This window comes from Mustela putorius, unplaced genomic scaffold (assembly GCF_011764305.1).
Source record: "Mustela putorius furo isolate JIRA1106 unplaced genomic scaffold, ASM1176430v1.1 tig00003909_pilon_pilon_pilon, whole genome shotgun sequence".
NCBI classification, from domain to species: domain Eukaryota; kingdom Metazoa; phylum Chordata; class Mammalia; order Carnivora; family Mustelidae; genus Mustela; species Mustela putorius.
In genome coordinates, this window is record NW_025422057.1 from 41,360,666 (window position 1) to 41,373,802 (window position 13,137).

The 13,137-nt window shown below is 50.6% G+C and overlaps 1 protein-coding gene across 1 annotated transcript; it reads left to right on the forward strand.

Annotated features, from left to right (window-relative positions):
- Positions 1-298: 298 nt before the first annotated feature.
- Positions 299-6,898, forward strand: GDF2 (growth differentiation factor 2). The gene is made up of 2 exons (XM_004765825.2): positions 299-862; positions 3,311-6,898. The coding sequence occupies exons 1-2, from the start codon at positions 517-519 to the stop codon at positions 4,252-4,254; spliced, it is 1,290 nt and encodes a 429-aa protein (XP_004765882.1). The 5' UTR covers positions 299-516; the 3' UTR covers positions 4,255-6,898.
- The last annotated feature ends 6,239 nt before the right edge of the window (positions 6,899-13,137 follow it).

Genomic DNA, 13,137 nt, shown 5'->3' on the forward strand with positions numbered 1-13,137 from the left:
CCCGGCATCGACCCTACCAAGGTCTTCTGAGAGTTTGGGGTCTGTTCTATATTTGGAGGACTTTCTGGTCCTGTCTGTTTCCTGGATTCTCTGTGTGGCCCAGGGGATGGAGCATGTGTCACCCTGTCTCAAGATTCTTCGGACCAGAGCTGGCAAGGAAATGAGAAAGGATCCTAATTAGGGGGTGATAACCCCACGGAGAAATTTGGGCTCTCTGCAGCAGGCCGTGTCCTTCCCACAAGCCCTGCGTGTTTGTCAGATGTTTATAGAGCCTTCATTAACAGAGAGCTCCCTTAGATAAGAGGTGGGAGCACGGCATCGAGGGCCAGATAAGAGCAAGCGGAGGCCACTCTGGGGAACTGTGGGTGAGAGCCTGTGAATTGGCCCTAGGGCTCGGTGCTGAGCCGTGGGCAGGAAAATGCCGGCCCGCTCCTTCCAGGCCTCTCCCTGCGCCCGCTAACACACCCGTGGCCACCGCCCGCAGTCTCCCGTTCAGGGCGACAGCGCCGTCCCAAAATGTGCTGCGGGGCGCTCTGGGTGGCCCTGCCTGTGCTCTCCCTGCTGGCGGGCTGCGCGCCGGGGAAGCCCCTGGAGAGCCGGGGAAGGGCGTCAGCCGGGGGAGATGCCCACCGCTTGCTCCCGGGGCCTGGAGGGGAGCGGGAGGGGGGCGCCTTCGACCTGAGGATGTTTCTGGAGAACATGAAGGTGGACTTCCTGCGCAGCCTCAACCTCAGCGGCATCCCTTCCCAGGACAGAACCCGAGCGGAACCACCCCAGTACATGATCGACCTGTACAACAGATACACCACCGACAAGTCCACCACCCCCGCGTCCAACATCGTGCGCAGCTTCAGTGTGGAAGGTAGAGTCGGCTCCTCCGGGGCCCTCCCCCTGGTTGGGGGGGATGCAGGGTTGAGGGCTGCACTGCCCGGTCCTGCAGCCACTGGACATAGGAGGCTCTTTAAGTTTTAAATTTAAATGAATTAAAGTGAGATAGAATTAATAACTGAGTTCACTGGTTTGGGATCTATCACTCCATGGTCATGTGTGGTTAATGGATACCTTATAGTACAGGGCAGAGTATATAGCACATTCCCATCCTGGCACCAAGTTCTACTGGACAGCTCTGCTGTAGAAGGTTCTCCTTCTCTGGGCCCAGGGCCAATTTTACGCATTCGGTGCCTACAGGAATGCCAGCTCCCTTTCTTCCATCCCTTCCTTCTCTTCTTCCCCTTCCCTGCTTTGAAACAGACAGCCTATTTAGCCTTCAACCCATGGGTGTATTTTTTAACTTTGAAAGGATGTCTGCTTCTCTCCCACCAAAAGGTATTTACAAGTCCAATAAATTTTTTTGAGAGGACAACTTATTTTCTAAATAGAAAATGATTTAGCTGATGTGAAAGGGCTGGAAGGTAACAAACCCTTGTTTCACCCTGCCCCCCCCCCCCACTGATACACCCAACGTAAGTGAAATGATTTTGTGAGCATGGAAGCCAAGGCTTGCAGATGCTGGGGGAGCTTGCCCAAGTCACGTAGTGGTCCGGCAGCTGGATTCTGACACAGATCCCATGTGCCTACAAATCTTGGGCTTTTCCTGCTGCCGCTGTCTCTGAACACCCACGCACATGGGGCCTCTCTCCTCCCAGGTTTGACACCTGCAAACCCCTAAAAGGCCTGGCTCAGTGCCACGGCAGTTCACCCCTGCCCAGCCTGCAGAGCACACGTCCTGTCTGAAGGATGCTACAACCCGCAGATCACCAAGTGGCTGCCAGTATCTCACCATGCCCCTGGGGCATGTCTGTTGCCTGTGCTTTAGGAAAAGGCTGAGTTTCATTGGCTGGACCTAATCACCAAATCCCATAGTCTCGGAGTCCAGCGTTTGGCACCATCTCGATGATCAGTCCCTCCCCTGTCCAGCATTTTCCATGTACCCTAAACAAGTTTTCTGACTCAGTCCCAGCTGTGCTTATGGCCAGCACTCCTGTGAAGGCCAATTAGGCTTCCCTCCATGGACGGCCCAAGGGAAGCTCAGGTAGAGAGGCTGTTTGTTTTCTAGATGTGTGATACAGTCCCATAGTGATTTCAAAGCATGGCACAGTAAGAGCACAGTAGGCCATTAACGCTCATACACACCATTCACTATTCACAAATGTTCTGCAGGGGCCAGAATGTCAGGCACATCAAGACTGGGTGAGGGGCCATGTGCTTTGAGGGGGACATGCATGTTGGGGAGGAGGGCCTGGGAAGTCACAGAAATATTGACTGAGCATCTGCTATGGGCCAGGGAAAGTGACAATAAGTTCTGTGTGCCATCTTGTGGAAGCCTCACACCAACCCTGAAAGACCATTAGGATGAGCCCCATTCTACAGATGAGGAGACTGAGGCACAGAGAGACTCAGGACATCTCCAAGGTCATAAGCCTAGGAAGGGGTTGAGTCCAGATTAGCAAGGCAGTCTGTCAGACACTGCTGGATTTCATAGCACCACACAGACTCCCCTCGTGTCATGACTTCATATTGGTGACCGAGCCATGGCACAATAGAGATGTCCTGACGACTGTGTGCCAGCCAGGAGAAGTTGGAAACCGAGACAATTGTATAGCTCAAAGCTAAACCTCATTTTTACCTAACATGACAAAGCAATCGAGACTGATCTGTTTTCTTTCTTTATTCTCGTCAAACGTTAAAAAAAAAAAATCCACTTTTGCTTTGCTCAGAATAACAATTCTGTTTCTATGCCATTAAGTTGCTGAGATTTTTCACATTGTCTTAATGTTGGAAATTCACCATCCCCTCCCAGGGTATCTGTTTGAATATCGCACACTCGGGATTTGCACTCTGAGGCTGACAATATGCTTTGCTATGTCGTTTATTTGACTTTTTTTTTTTTTTTTATGTGAAGAGCTTTACAGGATGTGTGCAGTTGGCAGTTAAACAGCCTAAATCCAGTTTCCACATCTGTGAAAGTGGAATACTAATTAGATCCTCCCAGGCCCACTGTGAAGAGTATAGAATGCAAAGTATAGGGCAGTATAGAATGCAAAGTGCCCAGGGCAATGCTGGGCAGAGTAGATGCTTACTAAAAAGTTGGATCTGACCACTCCAATGCAAGGCTTCTCTTGTCTCTGTTTTGCTTTGGAGGGTCCCACATGTACCTTTTGAAATTCTCTTCTACATTAAGGGCTTGAGTGAAACCAAATGAAGACTTGACAGAATCAGTCAGAGTCGTCCTGGATGCCCTCTGACCCAAGTCATGAGTCTCAGTTTTGATGTCATGGAAGATGACCATCCCTGTGTACTTGCCTTTCAGATGCTGTATCTATCACAGCCACAGAAGACTTCCCCTTCCAGAAGCATATCTTGCTCTTCAATATCTCCATTCCTAGGCATGAGCAGATCACCAGGGCCGAGCTCCGACTCTATGTCTCCTGTCAAAGTCATGCAGACACTTCTCATGAGCTGAGAGGCAACATGGCTATTTATGATGTTCTGGATGGAGCAGATGCTTGGGAAGCTTCTGCAGACACCAAGACATTCCTTGTGTCCCAGGACATTTCGGATGAGGGTTGGGAAACCTTTGAGGTCTCCAGTGCTGTGAAGCGGTGGGTCAGAGCGGACTCTACCAAGAGCAAAAATAAACTGGAAGTGACTGTGGAGAGTCACAGGAAGGGCTGTGACAAGCTGGATATCAGTGTCCCCCCAGGCTCCAAAAACCTGCCCTTCTTTGTTGTCTTCTCCAATGACCGCAGCAATGGGACCAAGGAGACCAGGCTGGAGCTCAGGGAGATGATTGGCCATGAACAGGACAGTATGTTCAAGAAGGTGTCCAAGAATGGTCTGCCAGAGGCAGGTGACCACAGGGATGAGGAGGACGGGGAAGCTCACACAGCCGCAGCGTCCTCTTTAGCCAGACGGAAGAGGAGTGCCGGTGCCAACAACCACTGTCAGAAGACCTCCCTACGGGTGAACTTCGAGGACATTGGCTGGGACAGCTGGATCATTGCACCCAAGGAGTATGATGCTTACGAATGTAAAGGTGGCTGCTTCTTCCCCCTAGCCGATGACGTCACGCCGACAAAGCATGCCATTGTGCAGACCCTGGTGCATCTCAAGTTCCCCATGAAGGTGGGCAAGGCATGCTGCGTGCCCACCAAACTGAGCCCCATCTCCATCCTCTACAAGGATGACATGGGGGTCCCCACCCTCAAATACCATTACGAAGGAATGAGCGTGGCAGAGTGTGGGTGCAGGTAGTGCTGGCCTGAGGGACAGGGTGAAGCAGGGTGGAGGGCTCCTGTGTCCCTCTGGGCATCATGGGGACTAAGTCTGCCTGCATGGCAGCCTGAGGGAGGAAAGGGAGCTGCCATGTCCTGAAGGTAAATGCCGGCCCACACCAAGCATACACCACTGGGTCTAACCGCAGGGGTAGGCAATGGCCAGGGATGAAGGGTGGGGATTGGGGAGAAGAGGAAAGCCTAGAAGGATTGTTGGGGGGCAAGAGGTGACAATGGAAAGAGGACAAGAGAAAAATAACCCGGAGTCAGCAGAAAATAGCACAAATGAGGCAGGGGAGTATAGACAAGTTGAGGTGCAGAGATGTACAGGGATTAAAGGAGGCGAGAAGGGTGGGACACATTCCAATAACCCCAGTGGGATGAAGGGGACGGGGACAGCATGTGCTCGACACCCATCATTTTACGGATTCCCAGAACTCAATGAGATGGGTGTTATGAGTCCCAATTTACACATGCAGGAACCAAAATGCAGGCAGTTGAAGTAACACTGGTCAATGCCGTAATTTCAACCCGTAGGCCTGCATAGGTCTGTCCACCACCAAAGCCCTGGGGCTTCTCAAATATCCCATCCAAGTTTATCGGGTCACCTTGCAGCGAAAGAATAATTAGATTCTGGGAGGCAGGGAGCATGGGGCAAGCTGGATTCAGCCCTGGCCAGTACCACCAGTATGACTGGGCTGTTTGGAGGTCCCAGGGCCCATTCCAACTGCTCGGTGCCTATGATGTTTCAATGGCGCAATGATTTTTAAGATGACCCTCAAACCACTGAGGAACACTCCCCAAACCAACTGCAGGATGGAGAGAGTGCGTGCCAGAGCCCTTGGGTTGCAGTATGCACTGGGGTTGGAGGGACATGGGCCCTTTCCCACCAGCATCTCACATGTGACCACCAGCTGCCTGTGGCTTCGAACTTTGAGATGGTTTGGAAGGAGCAGGTATGATCTACCCTGAGGGACAGGGCAGCCTACAGCTCACGTGGCTGCTGTTAATTTACTCAGCATAACTGGCTCACCAGCATAACACAACTGTGGGCTTCCCTCCCACCAGGACTCTGTGGGAGACCGAACCTGGATTTGAATTTGCTGGAATAAATGTGTCCTTGCTTTGGTATTTGCGATGTCCCTATTTTTACTTCTTGGTGACAGGTGCTCAAGTAATGACATGCAGCCTTCCTAGGTGAGGGCTCCCAGCCACGGGGGAACTCAGGTCCTTATTAGCCATGGCCAGCTCTGCCTGCACCTGCTGGCTTTCTTGAGCTGTGTGTCCTGACCTTGGACCCCAGGACTGGACTCAGCACCCACTGATCCCGAAAAAAGACAGAGTTTCCGTTTCCTCTGAGTTCCATTCTCTTCTCTGACTCTAGAGGTCACGCATGGAATGGGGTGGAGTGAGGAAGAGTCTAGAAGTGGTGAAGATTCCAGTCCGTGGCCTTTCTGGTCACTGGCCAGGGCAAAGCCTATAAAAGGCCTGGTTGAAGCTCCCAGTGTATTTAAAAAAAAAAAGTTTGTGTTAAATGTTTACGTGGAACCAATGAAGAGCTTTAACACAGTTAATACAAATTAATTAATTTAAATACAATTAATTACTGGAATGGTAGAAAATACTAATTCCTGGTACGACAATGTTGCTGAATCATAAAGACAGAGGAGGAATGTCTTTTAGTCCTGGTGGTGTACTTCTGTGCCTGCATCAAAGTTTCACTTTGAAATAAAATCAAACGTCTAAACTGTGGACTTTCCTGAATGTGAGACCTGGGCAGGATGGTCCCTCCATGCTGTCCCCTGACCACCCCTCCCCATAGGCCCTTCTTTCTCTGGGGGTCAGGGAGAAAGTGTTGCCATAGCAGTGGGCGGACTCATGGGGACAGTGTCTCTGTAGGCTGGGAGGGTGGAAATGTCCATATAAGGGCATGTATGTGGTTCTGTGAGAGAGTAGACATTTGCAAGTGGGCAACAGTTAGCCCCACGTTTTCCCTGATCTCCCCCATGCCAGGGGAGAGAGGTCTGGGCCATGAATCTTCCCCTGCCCTGTGGCCTGCGACCTGCCCCACTATTCTAGCACCAGCTCCTACTATGTCCCTGCTCAACCCCCAGCTCCAGCCACACTTCCTCAGGGCCACACCCTCAGTCTCGGGGGCAACTGCCCTGGCCATCCCACTCCCAGCGGCACAGCCTGTGAAGTCACCGTCTGTGAAGACCCAACTCTAGTGGCACCCCCTCTGGCCCCTCTCCCGATGCCTCGGCTCTGATATTCCTACTCTGAGGAGCACTACAATGCTTCTGTCTTGTGGCTGTTATGGGCTGGGCATAGGGACCTGCTCACCTCTGCTCAGCTTAGGAGCTGTCTATGGCACAACATCTGCTGGGGACAAGGCCTGAGAGCCTCTGGCCTGGGTCACTCTCAGAAGGCTGTGACTCAAGGCAGACTGACTTGGACGGATGTGCTGGGAAGAGAACTTCCAAGGAGCGCCCCCAAGAAATGCTTTCTGGCTTCCTTTTCACGGGTTATTCTTCCCACTGGATTCCCCAAAGGGTTTTCACCCCCAGCCAGAGAATGAAATGCAACAGCGCCATCCTCTGGACACTCTGTTACATGGCTATTTAACCCTCTGCCTAATGTCTGCTTTTATTGCTGCATGCGTAACATTTCCTAAAGTCTGTTCATTTTTGTCATATCGTGGGGGGAGGGGTGTGATATTATCACTACCATGAAGAAGCTGAAGCCCAAAAAAGTGACCATTTGGTAGGGCTGACGGGCTGTCCCCTGTTCTGCCGAACAGAAAGCCACAGGCAGACACAGTGAATTGAGCAGTGGTGTGGATAGATCATGAGAAGAGCCGGGGATGAGGCCTGGGGGGTTCCCTGTGCAGCGGGCCATGCTGGGAATTTGCACTTGGTAGCTCAAACAACAACCACAGAATAAAAGACCTTTTTATCCTGACTTTTGCAAATGAAGCAGAGATGGAGGCTTTTGGAGGCTTCACACTTTGCTCAGAGCCACAGTCAGGAACTGCTGGAGTCAGGATTTGAACCCTGGTTGTGATGCTAACCCCACGTTCTCTCTGTTGCACTGGCCTCTGTTCTGATGACCTTCTTCAAGGTAAAGGTCATGGTCTCATGAGCAGGAAGAATCAAAGACAAAGCCTGTGCTCTTTTGGGCAAGTGCTGCCTTCCTGTGGGCTCGGCCCTCCTTGGTCACTGCCTCTCTTGCCTCACTCGTGTAGGCTTCCCTAGTCATCCAGGCATCCACTCGGGGAGTAGGTACAGAAGGACACCCTTTTCCCTTTGATTAACATTCGGTTGGCATGGTCATGAAGGGACAGAGCAGGCAGCTAGTTAGACCTGAGCTGGAGGCAAGGACAGTGATAATTTATGCGTTAGATGCCTGCACACACAACATCCTCACTTTGTGGCCTCCAAGACCCCTCAACATCCTGACATTGTGGCTCCCAGGACCCCGGAGCTAACAGACCGAGAGCCACAGGTGCAAAATACGTGCTCTTCTCTTCCATCTCTGCTATAGGGTAACCCCTAGACTCATTATTATGCATTTGCATTGCAGTTTTGCTCTCTCCCACCATGGGGGAAGGCCGCCATGATAGTTTGGATACAAACTTCGTAGGGTCAAAAACAGCCACTCCCATCCTGTGGGAGAAGTTTCACAAACGATTTGAAGCAGCCTCTATTAGAGACCACCCTGTCTGTCCATGACGCAAGACCCAGCTCATGTGAAAAGGAAGAACCCCTGCAGCCAGGACAGTCACCACCTCTGGACCTGCCCACTGTCCCACCTCGAGAGTGTACCGCCCTTAATTAACTCTTTCGTGCGTGCTCCTTTCCTTCTGGCTGTCCTTTCTGGAGTGCAGATCCTCACATAAATCTTTCTTGGCGAATCCAAGAACTGAGACCTCCATTCACACAACACAGACCTTCCTACTGGTAAAAGAAACACTGTGGCTTCTACTTCTTCCAAAATTCTATCAAAATTGAGAGAAAGCAGGAATCCCTGGGTCAGTCCTTCCTTGCATCTTGCTCTTTCCTAGCCCAATTGAATTGGTAGGGCCAATACAGGCAGGTGTGGAAGGTCACATCTCTCTGAACTCAGAAACTCTTCCTCTCCCATGTTCAAAGGCTGTGATTCCATCTAGCTCATCTGACCTATGCCCTCTGTCCTGGACATCAATTCCTCCCCACGGTGTAGTGAGGAGTCTGGCGCAAGCCCATCCCTGTGGGTGCTGCCCTCAGTGGACTCCAGCCTGTAGCTATGATGGCACTGAGCCACATGAGCAGAGGCCCCTGCTGGGCTCTTCACCACAGGGAACCCACACTGTTCACACTCTAGAAGGCACAACAGCGCACGGTGTGTCCTGGGTGGTAGCATGGGGCCTTCTGGTTTCATGATCTGCTGTCGCCATCTTGAAATCCATAGTCACTTTTGATCAAGGGTCTCATATTTTTATTCGGCATTTGGCCTCATGCATCGGTGTAGCTGGCACAATGCATTGTGCAGTTAGCATCTTGGTTTCCCAAATCCCAGAGACACCCTGGAGGCTACTGCAGGCCTCAACATCGACGTGATCCCTATGTGCCAAGGAGTCTGCGCTTTGCTCCTGAGAGCTTGCCATGGGGTCTGAGTGAAAGGGCCGGCCTTGCCCCCTTCTCCCACGTGCATGCTGAAGAGGCCCAGAGGCTTTTCCAGTGTGTGACCAAAGCCTGTCATATCTATACGGCAGCTCCTGGGGGAGCTGAGGTTGCTGAGAAAGTTTGGAGCATGGGGTGCCTGGGTGGCTCAGTCGTTAAGTGTCTGCCTTCGGATCAGGTCATGATTCCAGGGTCCTGGATTGAGCCCCACATCGGGGTCCCTGCTCACTAGGAAGCCCGCTTCTCCCTCACCCAGTACCCCCACTTGTGCTCCCTCTCTCGCTGTGTCTCTCTCTGTGAAATAAATAAAATAAATAAAATCTAAAAAAAAAAAAGAAAGAAAGAAAGAAAGAAAGTTTGGAGTAGCCTGACATGAAGAGGTCTGAATTTTCCCAGACTTGCCTTAAGTGCGGAGACTGAAAACTGCACAAAACAGACAGACAGCAGCACCGTACACAGGTGGGTTACATTGGATCAGACTGAAAAAAACTTCCAGAAATTCTTTCCTTCCCAGATCAAGAAGAAAACTCATACCTCAGGCCTCAGCTTCCCAGAACACTTCTTACTCAGATAACTGGCCCTCCTCCAGGAAGCCCATTGCATTAGTGGGCAGCTATGCTCATCGGAAGGATACACCCGTCGACCTCTCCGAAGCTCTCTCCCGTAAAGCTTTTGTTCCTTCTCATGGGTCCAGTAACTGCAGAGAGCACTGACATGCCAGCTGTCTGCATGGGGCTGCTGGGTCTCTGCCACGGCACATATGGACAGCATGGGCCTGTGAGGGGTCCAGGGACTTCTCTAGTCTGGATCCAGTAAACAAACTAAGGGCAAACAAATATTGTTTTTAACAGCCAAATGCAGCTCAACTATCTCCCCCTTTTTACAAAATGATAGAGATCAGAGGTAATAGGCTCTTCTCTTTTATAATGTCCATACTTGACAAAATACATACTGACAAGTCTAGATTGTTCAAAATGATTTTGAACTTTCCTAGGTTTGGTTCCCACCCATGTACATACCTAAGAGCTCTCGATAGAAGCCACTCAGCCAGGCATGCCTACTGATGCTGGTTCCCTTGGGGAACCAGCCTTGCCAACCTCTACTTGGGGCCTGTCAACCTCAGCCCTAGTTGCAGTCTTGGACTCCAGAATCTGGGCAGACCACCCTGGTGCCTCCATCGTGCCTCCCCTGGTCCTCCTCTTTCCTTCTTTGCAAACTGTAGACTTTGTATACCAGCTTCTAGCAACTATGCACCACAGACCCACAGGGGATGTTTATTCCTCTCTGATTTTGACACTGACCCTCACTCTCAGATATGATTTGGATCATGTTCTATGTCTCCTCATATGACTGGTGATGCCCTGCCTGCTGCCTGGTCTGTTGGACCCATACCTGCAGTTCTTCTCGGAAAGCACCTCGCATCAATGAGATGCAGAAGCCAGGACCAGCCTAGCAAATAGCAGGCACACACCTACCCACCTGGAAAGAAACACAGCCTGAGAAGCACTGAAGGGGTCATCTCCAGAAGGAACCCAAGAAATGGCTGTGTTTCTGAGTCCCCAACCTGGGGTCTCTAGGCCTCCTCATGCAGGTCTGTCTGAGCCAACTGCAGTGCCAAAATGGACCCCAAATCACCTAAGTGTTCACTGTCTTCTTCCTTTCCCCATTTTTTGGGGGGAGAAAGTGCCCTTGAGGCTGGTCTGGGTTGCTCTGTGCTAATGCATGTAATGGGTAGAGCTAAAAACATGGAAGCAGCTGGGAAAGCCTGGTTGGTTTCCACTGGAAAAGACACAAAGTTGCACCATGAAGAAAGAATGGACCAGACAGAAGAAAATAGGATCTGAGAAGGCAGGGGTGCAGAGAGGGGGAATGGGAGCAGGAGCTAGAACGGGGGCAGAAGTGCATCTAGCCTCACGCCTAGCACTCTCTGAGGCCCCGGTGAAAGGTGGCTGTTACTATGAATCAGCAGACGTCAGATCAGAACAAGAAAGTTTTGTTAAAGAGCCTCACAATGCTCTACTCTTTGACATAGCAATCCCGACTCTGAGTTTACACCTTAAAAAATATTAAATATGGAGAAATCTTGATGTTTGCGGAACATTGCTTTTCACAGTGAAAAGCAGAAAACTATCTAATATGAACAACAATAGGAGAATAATGTAATGAACTGTGGTTCGTTCCCTTTCTCTTTCTTCCTGGACCTGGTTCATGGTGAGAATAGGCAGCATCACATTTTTCTCCAGAAGTAACTGGAACAACAACTGAGAGCCAGCGGGAGATCTGCCTGTCCGCTGAGCTTGGAAAGAAAGATTTTGCAGACCGTGTAGTCTCAGGTCACTCCTGAGTATCAGTCTCTGGTTATGCTCCAAATTACTCAGGTTTTTTTGTTTTTGTTTTTGTTTTTTGATAGATTTTGTTGATTTATTTATTTGAGAGAGAGAAGAGAGAGCATGAGCAGGGGAGGGGCAGAAGGAGAAGCAGGCTCCCCACCCACCAAGGAGACTGATGTGGGACATGATCCCAAGACCCTGGGACCATGACCTGAGCCAAAGGTAGATGCTTAACCAGTGACTGAGACACCCAGGTGTCCCTTAGGGTTTTTTTTTTTTTTAAGATTTTATTTATTTATTTGCAAGAGATACAGAGAGCACGAGCAGGGGGAGAGGCAGAGAGAAAGGGACAAGTAGACTCCCCAATGCGGGGCTCCATCCCAGGACCCTAAGATCATGATCTGAGCTGAAGGTAGACACTTAATTGAATAAGGCACCCAGGCATACCATAGGGTTTGAATTCAAGAAGGGTCAAAGCAGGAGTGGCAGCCCCCTCACCCACACCTGCACTGCACCCATGAATGGATACCCTATGCACACATACATACACACCACACATAACATACCACACATATGTACATCTTATACAGTTATGCACATAGGTGCACGTGTGCATGCACACACACACACACACAAACACACACACTCACACACACATGCCTTTAACCCAAAGGTCAGCAAAATCTCCAGGACTTTCTGACACATTGGCAACTTGTGAACTGTAAGAAATCTCAGAGGAGGGCCCCTCTTCCTGGGCAAACTGAAAAAGTCCGGAGGGGCAGAAAAGAGGCATGAGGACAGGGTAGTGCATCTTCTATTCGGAGCGAAAGTACAATATCGAAGAGAGAATTAACCACCTGCGAGTTTTTGTGTTTGGCCTCATTTATTATCACAGCAAAACAAACGGAAATGATCATGAGATTCCATCCTATACTCATTAGGTTTGCCAGAGTGAAGCCCTGTGACTCAAGAGCACACAGGCCATGGTGAGGGGGAGGTGAGCACTGTCACAGGACACAGGAGTCAGGAGGGACAGCCAGTGGTTTGTCACCTTGGAGGACAGTTCAGCTATATCCTTGAGAGTGAAGAGATCCAGAAATTTTCCTTTTCTTTATACCTACTCTAGCGACAGCTGTGCACATGGGCACAGAGGCAGGCTCAGAGACAAGTGCTGCACACTGTAACTGTAAGTCACTGCAGATGGCCTGGTGCTGGGTGCTGACCAGACCCCCCTTCAGGACCATCAGCCAACAAGTCACTTCTTCCCAGGATTTGTTCTTGGCTGCCTACAAGGAATAACTCACCCAGATTATGTCCCCTCCTCAGGGACAACCTTCATCCAATGACTGATTGTGCGGGGTATGAAGGCCTGGCCCCTAGCTTTAATTTGGGACAACACTTATTATTTTTTTTTAAGTAGGTTCTACGCCCAGCATGGAGCTCAAACTCAATGCCCTGAGATCAAAACCTGAGCTGAGATCAAGAGTTGGACCCTCAACCATCTGAGCCACCCAGATATCCCCAATTTGGGGTGACTCTTATAGGGCCATCCCCACTTCAGAGTCCGTCGAAGTTGGCTGAGGTTCCCATGAGACCTGTATCACGTTCAACTTCTCTCTCTGCCCAGTCCAACACTCTCCTCTCCCTGGGAGGCGCGGCTCCTGCAGTGCTGTTACCCGTGTGCCTCCTGCAGCCAGGCCTGGCTCACTCTGTTTCTCCAGGAACCTGACCTGCAAGAGAGGAAGTCTCCATCAGTGGGCAATCATCAGCAAAGGGATGCCACACGCTTATGGTGACATGAGGTCAGGCAATTAAAAGGCCAACTAGCTGATGTGCACCACCAGTATGGCTAGATATCAAACATACCAAGCA